Here is a 16,304-nt window from a genome sequence, read left to right on the forward strand (position 1 = left end):
ATCTCATTGAATGGTGGAGCAGACTTGATGGGCCGCATGGCCTACTTCTATCCCCATGTCTTCTGGTCTTAGCGCCCAGTCAAGCAGCAATCGACACCAATTTCGAAGTCAGCATCCTGCCTGACAACATTCTCAACTGGTCTGAGGAAATGGCAATTGTAGAAAACCTTAGGACATGGTGGCCGAGCTTTTTCGGCCATTCACAGCATGGGATCTTCTGGTTCCACCGACAGCGCACCACCACGTTGGGTTTCCCGGGTGCATGCAACAGGAAACCCCGGTTGACAACAGCGAGACTCTGCAGCAGTTCAATAAGGTGGCTCAACACCACCTTCTCAAGGGCAATGACGGATGGGCAATAAATGATAGCCTAGCCAGCGACACCAAGCATCCCGTGACAGGATAAATTTAAGAGGTTTATTTCCATCTCTCTGGAAGAATTAATAAAGTTGGCAATGTATTTATTGTGGAATGATCAAACAAATGATCAACCAACCATCTGACAACCATTGTATGCTGAGATTTTTTGGAAAGTTCTTGATCCATATTGTGTCAATTAAATTGCTGCTCGGGACTGCTACTGAGTGACCAAAACAAAATGACAATGTGAAAGGAGGGAATGGTTCACCAACCTGCAGTTTTCCTGATGTGCAGTACATAACCGATAATGTCGCGTGTATTTTCCGAGGGCTCGCTCCATGACACGTGAATGGCCGTCGCAGAGAGAGCAGCGGCTTTTACTTCGCGAGGTGGTCCAGGAAGTCCCTCCGCCCACAGCACCGTTAACCGTGCACTGGCTTGGGTCGATCCAGCATCATTTTCAGCAATACACTGGTAGATTGCTTCATCCTCTGGAGAGATCCCATTTATTGTAAGAGTACTGGGAAAAGAGAGAAAATAAAATACATCGTACATCCCACCAGGGAAAAATGTGTTGGCAGAATTGACTTTGCTTGATCATTTTTCCTTTCCAATTGTCTTGTTTCAATTTGTCCTCCCGCTCTTGAAGTTGTGTTCAGCTACAATTAATCTTGCTTATCTGATCAAAGTGGCAATTATTCATGTGCGAGCTTTCAGCGTGAATGTTAGAGGCAATTCAACCAAAACTCATCCAGCATTCAGACATGCAAATCATCTGGAAGGGACATTGAACAGCATTTGGTAGTGGGAATCCTCACCGACTGCCCCTTCTCCAGAGCTACTGTACTAAGCCCAATTGACAAGCCCTCTACTATCATTCCAACTGATATTAGCCCGCACGATACTGACCAGTGAGAGGTATAGCTAGTTTTGTTGGTTTACATGTCAAAGCTGACTCCATGTTTCTGCATTACGTTGTCAAGGAGTTACGTGCCAATATCAAGAAGAAGCCTTACAACACCAGGTTAAAGTCCAACAGGTTTGTTTCAAACACGAGCTTTCGGAGCGCAGCTCCTTCCTCACATTCCTTCATGAGGAAGGAGCTGCGCTCAGAAAGCTCGTGTTTGAAACAAACCTGTTGGACTTTAACCTGGTGTTGTAAGACTTCTTACTGTGCTCACCCCAGTCCAACGCCGGCATCTCCACATCATCAATATCAAGAAGGGGATGTATCATTGGATGATTGTGTGCTGGGAGGAGAAGCCATTGCTAGAGATGTTTATTGAAAGTGGAAGTAAAGAAAGGCAGTCCCACAGAGATGGACAGTGGAGGAGAGGCATTAGAAGGGGATGGAATGGTGAAGCAGCTGCAACAAACTGCAGAGAAGTAAGTGCAGGAGCAAGAGAGGGTTTTGAGGATGGTCACAGAGGAAGTCATTCATGATATTGGTTCGGGCTGTGGGAGAGGCAGGAAACCAGAGGGATTCAAACAGGAAGATGTTTAAGTTTAAGTAAACGCGTTCTTCATAGAGACTTCTTCAAATGCTAATCGAGGTAAAACAACACAAATCATTTTTCCCGAGGACACAGCCTGCTTCATGGCCAAGCTGTGATATTTCACAAGTGCTAAAGTGCCGCGAGAATATGCTTAAAATACTTGAGTGTTAGTTGTGAGTCTGAGGCTGTCCAATTCAGGAGCTTGAGAGATTCCACGACGCTCAGTCAATGTTGAGTGCCATTTCCGTTGTGCAGGAGGAATGCTGCCTAAAGAACACTGCGAGGATTGATGGAATGGCAAGAGGCCATTTGGCAGGTCTGTAAATTGGTATCATTCCGGATGCTAGTGGGATGGGTCAGTCAGGAGTGATTTATAACATGTTCAACCGCATGACGGTGAGTGCAGCTTTATTTAAACCAGAAGTCTTTGGCCGATCATCACTTTGGCACAGACCCTAACCTCAGTAAATATGCAAAAAGAAATCCAACTGTTTACTCTAAGGCCAACCACTGCCAGTAATTCTGAAGAAACTCAGATTTGCTCGACAGGTGTTACCTTGGAAAGAGACATAGATTTGTGCTTTCATGATCAGGACTATTATTTCAGAGGGCCATGCCTGGTTTAGCTAGGGCTACGCAGATAGATTTGGTGGAGTACAGATATTGGTCTGTGCTGCTGATACAAGTGAAGCAGAATGTGTAGCTGAACAATCAGGTGACAGATATATCTGATTGAACTAATGTAGTGTTGGAGGCGTAGATGGAGCTGAATTTGTAAGGAGCATCCAGGAGAGTTTTTTTAGAGCAGTATGTAAATAGTCCAACTCGGGAAGGGGCCATACTGGACCTGGTATTGGGGAATGATCCCAGCCAGGTGGTTGATGTTTCAGTCGGCGATTACTTTGGGAATAGCGATCACAATTCCATAAGTTTTAGAATACTCATGGACAAAGACGAGAGTGGTCCTAAAGGAAGAGTGCTAAATTGGGGAAAGGCCAACTATAACAAAATTCGGCAGGAGCTCGGGAATGTGGATTGGGAGCAGCTGTTTAAGGGTAAATCCACATTTGAAATGTGGGAGACTTTTAAGGAAAGGTTGATTAGAGTGCAGGACAGACATGTTCCTGTGAAAATGAGAGATAGAAATGGCAAGATTAGGGAACCATGGATGATGGGTGGAATTGTGAGACTAGCTAAGATGAAAAAGGAAGCATACATAAGATCGAGGCGACTCAAAACTGATGAAGCTATGGAGGGATATCGGGAAAGTAGGACAAATCTCAAACGCGCAATAAAGAGGCCTAAAAGGGGTCATAAAATATCTTTGGCTAACTGGGTTAAGGAAAATCCCAAAGCCCTTTATTCGTATATAAGGAGCAAGAGGGTAACTAGAGAAAGGATTGACCCACTCAAAGACAAAAGAGGGAATTTATGCGTGGAGTCAGAGGAAATGAGTGAGCTTCTTAATGAGTACTTTGCATCGGTATTCACCAAGGAGAGGGACATGATGGATGTTGAGGCTAGGGATGGATGTTTAAATACTCTAGGTCATGTCGGCATAAGGAAGGGGGAGGTTTTGGGTATTCTAAAAGGCATTAAGGTGGACAAGTCCCCAGGACCGGATGGGATCTATCCCAGGTTACTGAGGGAAGCGAGGGACGAAATAGCTGGGGCCTTAACAGATATCTTTGCAGCATCCTTGAGCACGGGTGAGGTCCCGGAGGACTGGAGAATTGCTAATGTTGTCCCTTTGTTTAAGAAGGGTAGCAGGGAAAATTCAGGGAATTACAGGCCTGTGAGCTTGACGTCAGTGGTAGGCAAACTGTTGGAGAAGATACTGAGGGATAGGATCTATTCACATTTGGAAGAAACTAGACTTATCAGTGATAGGCAGCATGGTTTGTGCAGGGAAGGTCATGTCTTACAAACCTAATAGAATTCTTTGAGGAAGTGACAAAGTTAATTGATGAGGGAAGGGCTGTAGATGTCATATACATGGACTTCAGTAAAGCATTTGATAAAGTTTCCCATGGCAGGTTGATGGAAAAAGTGCAGTCGTATGGAGTTCAGGGTGTACTAGCTAGATGGATAAAGAACTGGCTGGGCAACAGGAGACAGAGTAGTGGTGGAAGGGAGTGTCTCAAAATGGAGAAAGGTGACTAGTGGTGTTCCACAGGGATCCGTGCTCGGACCACTGTTGTTTGTGATATACATAAATGTTCTGGACAAAGGTATAAGTGGTCTGATGAGCAAGTTTGCAGATGATACTAAGATTGGTACAGTTGTATCGGACTTTGGTTAGGTCACATTTGGAATACTGCGTGCAGTTCTGGTCGCCACATTACCAGAAGGATGTGGATGCTTTAGAGAGGGTGCAGAGGAGGTTCACCAGGATGTTGCCTGGTATGGAGGGTGCTAGCTATGAAGAAAGGTTGAGTAGATTAGGATTGTTTTCATTGGAAAGACGGAGGTTGAGGGGAGACCTAATTGAGGTCTACAAAATTATGAGTGGTATGGACAGGGTGGATAGCAACAAGCATTTTCCAAGAGTGGGGGTGTCAATTACAAGGGGTCACAATTTCAAGGTGAGAGGGGAAAAGTTTAAGGGATATGTGCGTGGAAAGTTTTTTACGCAGAGGGTGGTGGGTGCCTGGAACGCTTTACCAGTGGAGGTGGTAGAGGCGGGCATGATAGCATCATTTAAGATGCATCTAGACAGATATATGAACGGGTGGTGAACAGAGAGAAGTAGACCTTGGAAAATAGGCAACAGGTTTAGATAAAGGATCTGGATCGGCGCAGGCTGGGAGGGCCGAAGGGCCTGTTCCTGTGCTGTAATTTTCTTTGTTCTTTGTTCTCTAACCCATAAGTTTGACCTGCACTTTAGATCTGGTTCATTAGAATGGTACCTCATTCCTTTGTCAGAATCCTTCACTGACTGGAGGCACTGACTCAGGCTAGAGCAGGGGTGGGCAAACTTTTCCGTGCAAGGGCCACATTCAGAAATTCACAATTCACAAAGGGCCGCATAGTATATTAAGTAAAATAATTACTTCACCCGGTTATGATTCTGGGCGCCTCATATAGAACATAGAACACTACAGCACAGAACAGGCCCTTCAGCCCTCGACGTTGTGCCGAGCAATGATCACCCTACTCAAGTCAACGTATCCACCCTATACCAGGAAGTAACCCATAATGACTTGGTGGGCCGCAGAAATACCTTTGGCGGGCCGCATGCGGCCCGCGGGCCGTAGTTTGCCCACCCCTGGGCTAGAGTATAATTCCATAGCAACCCTAACACCTTTGAGGATGCCATCCTTCGAGGGTATAAAAGTCAAACCTAGACCTGCCTTAACTGATGCCCATTAAAGCACACTGTTTGAATGATATCGGAAAGGATGTAATTATGGCTGATTTCTCCCTCACTAAATCTCAAGGCCAAGCGTAATACTCCAACTGCCGCCCACAGATGTTCTTCTTCCAAGCTCCCTCTTAACAACAAAGTGGGCAGGGAGCCAACATGCTTCATGCTGACCCGTCCCCACAGCCATTCCATGCAGTGGGGCAGCTAAGCGAGGGCCAACTGGGACGTCCATTCTCACTGGGGAGGATGCCCACCCACTGGAGCTGCCAGGTTCAGGTTGGCCAGAAGCTCCATTAATCCCTGCAGAAGACCTGTGGATCCCCAGGGCAGATAAATCTTGGGCCTTGGGCTCGGAAGGTTTGAGTAAGTTAGGGAGGGGAGGAACGGAAGAGGGAGCTTGATCTTGAATCAAGGGAGCTTGAATCATAGAATCCCTACACTGCAGAAGAGGCCATTCGGCCCATCGAGTCTGCACCGACTGTTCGAAAGAGCACCCTAACCTACGCCCACTATCCCCAATCCCCGTAACTTTTCGACACTCGGGGGGCTGCCCCACCACCCTCAAAGGGCAGACCCAAAAAGGGAAACCTTCCTGCCTGCCCTTTGAAGAACTTTATTCAATTTTTTAAAAAATCAAGCTGCCCGCTCTCGCCCAGCTACCCACACCATGTCAGGGTCAACTAGCTTGATAACAATTCCCTAATTGATCCTTGATTACTTCTTTGACTATGGTGGGTGGGCAGCCAAATATGGTCCCTGCCCAATCTCCCTCCCCCATATTATGGGGGTGAGTTAGGGTGTGGGCAGGGAGGTGGTGGGGTGGGTATTTTAGCCCCCCCCCCACAAAACACATCTGGTGGGGACCCGTAAAATACAACCTAATGTGTGAGATCCTCTTGGTATCTCCGTCTGTCGACTCAGCTAAGAGGAGGATCTCAGATCAGGGATAGCAAATGCTGGTCTTGAACCTCACATCTTTGGCCATAGAAAGACTACGACACTGGCGCACACTAATGCCACGAGTTTCTGTTCACAGTGTTTCTCCAGGGTGGAGTCACATCAGTGGAGCAGGAGATCCATTGTGGAAATCTCAGGTGTCGTTGTCTTCAGAGGCCTTCAACATCCTTTTATCTGGCACCCATAATGATTTTGTTTCATGTGAACTGATTAGAAGTGAAAGGTGCCACATTAAAATGCAAACAGCGGCTGTAAAGAAACAGCGTTGCCAAATATTTAACAATCACCTCCATAGCTCCGTCCTAAATTCAAATCTCCCTTTCTTTAATAAAGAAAATCGAAGACTGATTGCGAAAAACACAAAGCTAATTTTGAATCCAAATAACACACACACATACACACACACACACACAAGCACACTGAATGTAAAGCAACTCCAGGAATATAAATGTGAACTCTTGTCAGAACGTTTTACTTTACGATTGAGAAGCTTCCGTAATAGCCTGTACTATGAAAGGTACATGCAGGCCTTTCTCCCAACACAACTTAATAGACATGAACATTTCATTGTCTGGATGGTGGACACGTGTTCATTGGCGCACACTTCAATCAGGGTTTCCGCATTCAAATGAAAGACATTTCACTTTGAAACAGAAAGGTCTGCTTATACGCTGAGGCTTCCTGGAACTCCTGGAGTTTCCCATTGAATGTGCTGCGTCCTGATGGGATTAATAAAGTCCAGTGAGACAACAGATCAAAGAGACTCCTTTAACGCCCATTGTCAGTGTCTTCTCTCACTGCCCCTGGCTTGGGTATTGTAAAATAAGCTCACTACTTTCCTGCTGAAGCCAGCCATTTCCTCTCTTCACCAGGGCGGCCCATCGATGGGTGAAACATATTTCTTCAACCATCTTTGTGATATCGGTCAAAAACCGTGAAAAGGAATTCCTCCCTTTTATCGGACCTTATGATGGAGAGGAAGGGGGGGGGGGGGGGGGGGGGGGGGGGGTCACCGTGTGCCGAAGCTGATTGCAGGAGCATCAAGTATGTGTGCTTCCTTCATGATGGCAGCCTTCAGGGCAGCTGAATTGGGGGACGATAGCCTCAACAGGCTTTAAGCCTCCTAAATATTTCAGGCGCGAGGGCCCCAGAGGCCTCATTTTCTCCCTTTCCGGATATGGTGCCATGGGGCACTTGCAACGCTAACGAGCATGTATATGACCTGCCCGTCACACTGGCCGCTGATCTTGTGCCCGGAAACTGGTTGCGGCGCCATCACATTTCTTGGCTACTCTGCCTACTTTTAGTTCAGTCAATTCAGTGCCAGATATCGAGAAAAATCTCTCGACGGCCTTAGCATTTCCCAGCCTTTGCTTTCAGAATGCCCAGTCGATATAGCCCACTATATTTAGAATTGCTTCCTTTCAAATTCTCATTAAGGCTCGGTGTCAGTTTACACATCACTGGGAAATATAGCAAGGATAGAGAGAGTTTGCCTGCTTCCTGCCATTTAAATCACATGCCTGTGAAGCTCTCGCGCCCAATACAATGCACCGACAGCTGCCATGGGAAAGCCAATGTAGGGTTAGTGCCCGCAGACATTCACACCAAAGTGAGAGAAAGAGGGAGAGAGAGATATTATAAATTTGTATATAAAAAGCTGCAGTCCATTGAGAGAAGAACATTCGACGGCTGTTGTCTTGCACACAAGCAATAAGCATGACTGATTTTCCTAAGGTCACGGGGTCAGACCAATGACCAGCCTTCCCCCCCAGACAAAAGAGCCACAAAGCCAGAGTTGCAGAGGCACTGGGAGCAAGGTGATCCGACACAAAAGGCATCCCTCTGGGACTGGACAACAAAACAAACCGGGGAATCTTGAAGGAAATTAAATCTACAGGGCTCAAGCGTGAGTCTGGAAGGCCTGGCCTCAAATCCCAAAGGATTGTTTCCGCCCCCCCTCCCCCCGCAATCAGGCACTGCCAGAGTGACAGCTTCTTTCACGGCATTAGTACTGAATTGATTGCCGCTTCAGGCAACAGATTCAGAGAAGCAGTCAAGACTGATTCCTTGGAGTTGATTTAAATGTCTCTCCAAAACCCCCCCCCCCCCCCGCCACTTCACCCAACTTCCAAAATCAGTTGATGAAAGCCCCAAGAGGATTTTATCTCTTCTTAGGGCAGGGGAGTTGGTTCTCTGCTACCAACCTCAAGATATCTTTTGCCCCGTCAAATTGTGTCCGTTGGATGACCTACAAAACTCCCCCACATGTGACAGAGATTGAAGGGACTGTGAACCTTTGGGGAAAAGTTAAATGTCTCCTAACCCTGGGGAATCCTGAACCCCTTGGCCTTGTCCAGCTGTCAGGAGCAGAGATCGTGAGGAAAATCACACAAATTAAAAACCAACAAGGCTGCCTGCTCCATCTTGGCCAGGAATCGCCCCAGATTCATCAGAACAAAGGAGGTCTCGATGACAGAACCAAGAAAAGTATTCCGGGCAGCACTGTGGCGCAGTGGGTTAGCCCTGATGCCTCACGGCGCCGAGGTCCCAGGTTCGATCTGGGTCACTGTCTGTGTGGAGTTTGCACATTCTCACCGTGTTTGCGTGGGTTTCGCAAGGTAGGTGGATTGGCCACGTTAAATTGCCCCTTAATTGGAAAAAATGAATTGGGTACTCTAAATTTGTAAAAAAAAAAGAAAGAAAAGTATTCCAACAATTAGCAGTCGCATTGCCCGGCTGCCTGTTAATTCGATGGCCATCTTGGTCAGCCTGTTCTTTTTATTTGACGTCTTGACCTTCTTAAATTACAGTCAGTAGCCAGAGAAACATGATCAGCAACAACATTTTTTTTAGCCTGTATGCTTAAAACAGCCTCCACTGGAGCGTAGCGATCTTGAGTTAACATATTTTCTTTGAGTAACAACAATAATAATTCATACATTTAAAAGGAGCAGGTTGCACATTCTGCTGGAATAAGTATTGATGAACACGTAAATCAAGCCGTGCAAGAAATTCATCTACAACTTTCTCAGATGCTCTTGCAATGGTCAAAACTCCTGCATAAACAGTGAAAATGGCTAAAAATAGCCGGTTGCATCTGTTCTCTCAGATTTTCCACTGACTATTTACTGGATTTGTTTATCGTCACGTGTACCGAGGTATAGTGAAAAATATTTTTCTGCGAGCTGCTCAAACAGATCGTTTTGTACATGAAAAGAAAATAAAATAAAAAGAAAGTACATAATAGGGCAACACAAGGTACACAATGTAAATACATAATCACCGGCATCAGGTGAAGCATACAGGAGGGTAGTATTAACCAGTTCAGTCCATGAGAGGGTCGTTTAGGAGTCTGACAACAGTGGAAAAGAAGCTGTTTTTGAGTCTGTTCGAGTGTGTTCTCAGATTTTTATATCGCGTGCCCGTTGGAAGAAGTTGGAAGACTGAGTAAGCCTTGTGGAAAGGGTCTTTGATTAAGCTGCCAGCTTTTCTCAGGCAGCGGGAGGTGTAGATGGAGTCAATGGATGAGAGACAGGTTTGTGTGATGGACTGGGCGTTGTTCACGACTCTCTGAAGTTTCTTGCCGTCTTGCACCGAGCAGTTGCCATACCCGGCTGTGATGCAGCCAGATAGGATGTGCCACCCTGTGAAAATTCTACCCTGGGTTTTGTGATTGTCACCACTAGTAGTATATTACATGTATTACGGAGCTGCCCGTATATTAGAGGTATGATGGTAAATCCCTGCCTGCTGGCTCCGCCCAGTAATGACATATAAATGTGTGTGCTCTTCTGTGCTGCAGCCATTCTGGTTCCAGCTACAGGAGGCACAACATCTTGCTCAATAAAGCCTCGATTGTTCCACTATTCCCTTCTTCGTGGTATTTGATAGTGCATCAATTTATTGAGCAAGATTTATTTAAACGATGGATCTCCGCATCAAGCCTAATCGCCTGCAGCTGAGCCCTCAAGCAGCCAACACTACGTCCACCTTTGACCACTGGCTAGCCTGCTTCGAAAGCTACCTCAGAACAGCCGCTGAAAAACCCTCTGACTCGCAGAAGCTCCAAGTCCTCTATTCACGGGTGAGCCCTGACATTTTTCCTCTCATCCGGGATGCGGCCACTCATTCAGTCCACAGTTTTCCCCCTGGCAGCTGAGGCCCGGCAGGCTTTCAACCGCATCAAGGCAGACATCGCCAAGGCCATGATGCACGTGGTCGACGAGTCCCTCTCCTTTCAGGTGGATGTGCGATGCATTAGACGTAGCTCTGGCCGCTACCCTCAACCAGGCGGGCAGGCCCATGGCCTTCTTTTCCCGCACACTCCATATCTCCGAAATTCGGCACTCCTCTGTCGAAAAGGAGGCCCAAGCCATTGTGGAAGCTGTGCGACATTGGAGACATTACCTGGCCGGCAGAAGATTCACTCTCTTCACTGACCAACTGTCGGTTGCCTTTATGTTTAATAATACACGGCTGGGCAAGATCAAAAATGAAAAGATCTTGAGGTGGAGGATCGAGCTCTCCACCTATAATTATGAGATCTTGTATCGCCCAGATAAGCTCAACGAGCCCCCTGATGCCCTATCCCGCGGTACATGTGCTAACGCGCAAGTAGACCGACTCCGGGCTCTCCACTATGATCTCTGCCACCCGCGGGTTACCCGGTTCTTCCATTTCATCAAGGCCAGCAACCTGCCCTACTTCATTGAGGTCAGGACCATCACCAGAGACTGCCAGGTCTGCGCAGAATGCAAGCCACACTTCTACCGGCCAGATCGAGCGCACCTGGTGAAGGCCTCCCGCCCCTTTGAACGCCTCAGCGTGGACTTCAAAGGGCCCCTCCCCTCCACCGACCGCAACATGTGCTTTCTGAACGTGATTGATGAGTACTCCCGGTTCCCTTTCGCCATCCCATGCCCCAATATGACTTCTACCACGGTAATTAAACCTTGCACAGCATCTTCACTCTGTTCGGTTTCCCCACCTACATCCACAGCAATCGGGGATCCTCTTTTATGAGTGATGAGCTGCGTCAGTTCCTGCTCAGCAAGGGCATCACCTCGAGCAGTCAGTTCCTGCTCATCAAGGGCATCGCCTCCAGCAGGACGACCAGCTACAACCCCCGGGGAAACGGGCACGTGGAGAGGGAGAACGGGACGGTCTGAAAGGCTGTCCTGCTGGCCCTGCCATCTACAAATCTCCCGGCCTCCCGCTGGCAGGAGGTCCTCCCCGACGCACTCCACTCCATCTGATTGCTCCTCTGCACCGAGACTAATGAGACCCCTCACGAATGTGTGTTTGCCTTCCCCAGGAAGTCCACATCCGGGGTTTCATTCACAACATGGCTGACAGTTCCTGGACCCGTCCTCCTCCGTAAGCATGTGCGGACCCATAAATCGGACCCCTTGGTCGAAAAAGTCCACTTCCTATATGCAAACCCGCAGTACGCCCACGTGGCACACCCCGACGGGCGCCAGGACACAGTCTCCCTCCGGGACCTGACACCCGCTGGATCCCCACCCACGACCCCTGACCTGACACCCCCCCCCCACCCCGGTTGCCACATTCACCCCTGCGCCACTCACCCTCCCTCCAGCGAACCTCACCGCAGTCCACACCCCAGCAGGATCTGACCTCCCACTGGTTCCACTCAGGGGTGACGAAGACGAGGACAACACGCTCCCGGAGTCGCAGGTGACCAAGTCGGCGCCCACATCACCATCAGGACTGAGGCGATCGCAGAGGAGGGTCAAGGCCCCTGACAGACTGAACTTGTAGTGTTTTCCACTACCCCCGCCGGACTCTTTTTTCAACAGGGGGTGAAGGTGGTAGTCACCACTAGTAGTATATTACATGTATTACGGCACTGCCTGTATATTAGAGGTACAAGGGTAAATCCCTGCCTGCTGGTTCCGCCCAGTAGGCGGCGTATAAATGTGTGTGCTCTCCTGTGCTGCAGCCATTCTGGTTCCAGCTACAGGAGGCACAACATCTTGCTCAATAAAGCCTCGAATGTTCCACCATTCTCGTCTTGTGGTAATTGATACTGCATCAGGTTTCAAATGGTTGGTGCCGAAATGGTAGCAAGACTGCCACGGTTGGCCACCTAAAGCTTTCACAAGGCACTAAGATTTTTCTTTTGGTGAAGATTAGTGTTTAAAAATGAAGATCTCAAATCCTGAGGGATTGCATTTTGTTTTGTTTCTTAATGCTTTTTAATTTATACAGGCTCTCTCCACTTGAACCCAGGTCCCACATGTGATGGGATAGTGTCGTAAGACCCAACCCCAGCCGGTCTCAAGTCATTTTGGGAATACCAAGGATAAAGAGATTTTTAAAAATTGATGTGTGTTGTGATTCGAGTTGTCATCCCGCTGGATTGTTCCGGAGTCTTCAAGAAGTGAAGATGAATCTGGATCTTGCCACGAGCAACCCAGAAAAAAATCCACACAGGATTTTTAATTAATAAAGCCATTTTAATTTCCCCCTTTTTGTTTGAACACTTATTGTTATAACTAATAAACAGAGATTTGGGGTATAAAGAGTGGTTTGATAGTCACGAATCATCCAATTGAGTCATGTTTGCATCTCAATTGGACAAGAATATGGGGCTGGATCTCTGAGCCAAGTTACCGATGGCGTGATTCGAACCCACACATTGGCCATCGGGAACGGTCGGTGACAGCTGCAGATACAGTCCGCAGCCGCCCTGGTGGGGAGCGGGTGGATCGTTCACCGGGGCGGGCCTCATGAACGGCCAGGGGAGCGATCAGGCGGCACAGATCCGCCGGCGCGCGTGATCTCGGGGGTGCTTACATTTCTGCTGCCGCTCCGCAGTCCGAGTTCGCCATGTCCCACAGGGCGGCTGCTGCAGGCCTCCGCCATGCGCATACGCGGACTCCCGACCGGAAGTGCGGGGCCCCGTATCCGCAGCCAGAGCTGCGAGAAGCAATCTGGGGCCCTGTCAGCCCCCTGCAGGTAGAAGAATCGCTCAGGACTTTCTTAAGGAAAGTACTGAGTGAAACGCCCACATGTTGACCCTGGCGTCGGGACATAGTCCCATTATTGGAGAATCCCGCCCATGGTGTGCCTCGAGGCTGGACATGTTGGGTAGACATGAAGACTGATCGAGAGAGGTGGGGGGAGGCATTATGTGATGGTATCTCCAGGAATAAATTCAACCAGAGTTAGCAAGCCTAAGGTGCAAAGTGGGTGCGTCAATGCCAAATTTAGCCATGCAAAGCCAAGCTTCTTAGAAGTGCATAGCCTTGTGTATATTAATGAGACTCAATGCCAGTCTCTCTGAGAGAGAGAGCAGTCCTGTTCCACTCAGGATTCGTCACAGCAGCTAAATAGATTGTGTTTTCTTGACTCCAAAGTGTCCCAATCCACCTTAGTTGTCGGTAGCAGAGTGGTTAGCACTGTTGCTTCACCGCGCCAGGATCCCAGGTTCGATTCCCAGCTTGGGTCACTGTCTGTGCAGAGTCTGCATGTTCTCCCCGTGTCTGCGTGGGTTTCCTCCGGGTGCTCCGGTTTCCTCCCACAGTCCCGAAGACGTGCTGTTAGATAATTTGGACATTCTGAATTTTCCCTCTGTGTACCCGAACAGGCGCCGCAATGTGGCGACGAGGGGATTTTCACAGTAACTTCATTGCAGTCTTAATGTGAGCCTACTTGTGGCAATAAAGATTATTATTTATTTTGTTGTTCCAACCTTTCGCATTCCCATCACCCCACCCCGGGACATACCTTTGGAATATTGCCGGCGAGGGAAGCAGCCAAATATTCATTCAATTCAGTTGACCACAATGTATGTGGGGGGCACAACAGGCGCCAGCAGCTCACCTACTTAATAGTCACAAGAAGAGGCGTAACTTTGAGCCAAACTGGTTTGCACAAACGCTGGGCGCCAAGAAATTCCTCTCCGAAATCTGCCTCTACGGTGCAGGTCGTGGAGGAGAGATTCCCTCAAAAGCACTCTGCCTCTACTTACTTGTTGTTGTTTTTCAGTTTGATGTGACCACTGGGCGCTAGGATTTCCCCGTTTTTCAGCCAGGTAAGTTGTGGTATTGGCTCCCCCTGAGCCAGGCAGTTGAAAATGGCAGTAGTTCCAACTGGCCTGGAAATAGACTGTGGGTATTGTACAAATTCTGCAGGAGCTGGAATACAAAACAGGACAAGTCATCTCAGCTTAGAAGGTTGACAAGTAAAATCTCAAAGCCCAAAATAAAGGCTGCACAATATCACTCAACTCCACTCATGCCCCAACACACCCGCTGTTAGCATCCTCATCCATAGAACATAGAGTGCAGAAGGAGGCCATTTGGCCCATCGAGTCTGCACCGACCCACTTTAGCCCTCACTTCCACCCTATCCCCGTAACCCAGTCACTAAGGACAATTTATCATGGCTAATCTACCTAACCTGCACATCTTTGGACTGTGGGAGGAAACCGGAGCACCCGGAGGAAACCCACGCAGACACGGGGAGAACATGCAGACTCCGCACAGACAGTGTCCCAGCCAGGAATAGAACCTGGGACCCTGGCGCTGTGAAGCCACAGTGCTATCCACTTGTGCTACCGTGTTGCCCATCCATGCTGATGTTACCTCCAGACATTGTTATTCTTGACATTCAATGGTAGGACCATTACTGAATCTCCCATGAAAAGCTGAACTAGTCTAGCCATATATTGTCATGTGAGAGAACCTTTAAGAACTGTGTGGTTATTAAATAGCTGTAGTGGACGTACATTTAAGAAATGGGTGTTTATCGAATAGCTGCAGTGATGTCAGAGTGTGGGTGGAGCTGGGCTGTCTTTCACTTTTGCTTTGAGCAGGCAGCTACAGGGTGTGTTTACTTTTGTTTTGAGAGCTGGATAGATGCAGGAAAAGCAAGCAGCTGTATAAGGATCTCTCTGCAATCTAAAGACTGTCTCCAGATCATTTGGGTGATCTCAAAGTGATAACTGCTCTCAGTAGAGAATTTAAACCTGATCTCTGTGTTAAAAAAGGTCTTTTGTCTTATGGATGTTGTAAGGAAAGATTAAGGGTTACTTATAGAATATTGTATCTGTGGGGATGATTGGTGTTGATAGTTGTGTTACTGTGGGTTTATAAAGTGTTTACTGGTTTCATAAATAAACATTGTTTTAATTTAAAAATATTTCAGCTCTCTGTTGCATCACACCTGCAAAGTAGGCCAGTGTGCTCCCCATACCACAATCTATTAAAAATTGTGGGTCAGGTGAACTCCATGATACACTTTGGGGTTCTCTAAACTCTGGCCCATAACAATATATATATATTATATATGGGCTGCACGGTAGCACAGTGGTTAGCACTGTTGCGGCACAACTCCAGGGCCCCAGGTTTGATTCACGGCTGGGACACTGTCTGTGTGGAGTCTACACGTTCTCCCCGTGTCAGCGTGGGTTTCCTCCGGGTGCTCCGGTTTCCTCCCACAAGACGTGCTATTAGTTAATTTGGACATTCTAAATTCTCCCTCTGTGTACCCGAACAGGAGCTGGAATGTGGCAATTAGGGACTTTTCACAGTAACTTCATTGCAATGTAAGCCTACTTGTGACAATAAAGATTATTATTATTATATATATATATAGATATACCATGGCTCCAGGGGCAGGTCAGAGGCTAGGAATCCTGCAGCGAGTAACTCACTTCCTGACACCCCCAAAGCCTGTCCACCATCTACAAGGTCAGGACTGTGATGAAATACTCTCCACTTGCCTGGATGAGTGTGATTTTAACACTCAAAAAGATCATTGCCATCCAGGGCAATGCAGCCCGCTTGAATAGCATCCCAGCCACAATCATTCACTCCCTCCACAACCAGTGCACCGTGGGGGCAGCGTGCACCATCCACAAAATGCACAACAGCAATTCACTAAATCTCCTTCGGCAGCACCTTCCAAACCCACGACAGTTACCACCTAGAAGGACACGAGCAGCCGATGCTTGGGAACACCACCACCTGCATGATCCCCAACAAGGGACACACCATCCTGACTTGGAACTGTATTGCTGTTCCTTCACTGTCGCTGGGTAGAAACCATGGATCTCCCTCTTTAACAACACTGCGGGTGTTCCTAAAACACAA

The 16,304-nt window shown here is 47.9% G+C and overlaps 1 protein-coding gene across 1 annotated transcript in view; it reads right to left on the reverse strand.

Annotated features, from left to right (window-relative positions):
* Window positions 1–16,304, reverse strand: part of igdcc3 (immunoglobulin superfamily, DCC subclass, member 3) — a 179,304-nt gene that overhangs the window by 12,529 nt on the left and 150,471 nt on the right. Inside the window, exons 7-8 of the mRNA XM_038813522.1 lie at window positions 14,180–14,345; window positions 633–880 (exon numbers count right to left, since the gene is read on the reverse strand). Coding sequence (XP_038669450.1) covers window positions 633–880; window positions 14,180–14,345 — 414 coding nt within the window. The remainder of the gene's footprint in view (window positions 1–632; window positions 881–14,179; window positions 14,346–16,304) is intronic.

Source organism: Scyliorhinus canicula, chromosome 12 (assembly GCF_902713615.1).
Source record: "Scyliorhinus canicula chromosome 12, sScyCan1.1, whole genome shotgun sequence".
NCBI lineage: Eukaryota > Metazoa > Chordata > Chondrichthyes > Carcharhiniformes > Scyliorhinidae > Scyliorhinus > Scyliorhinus canicula.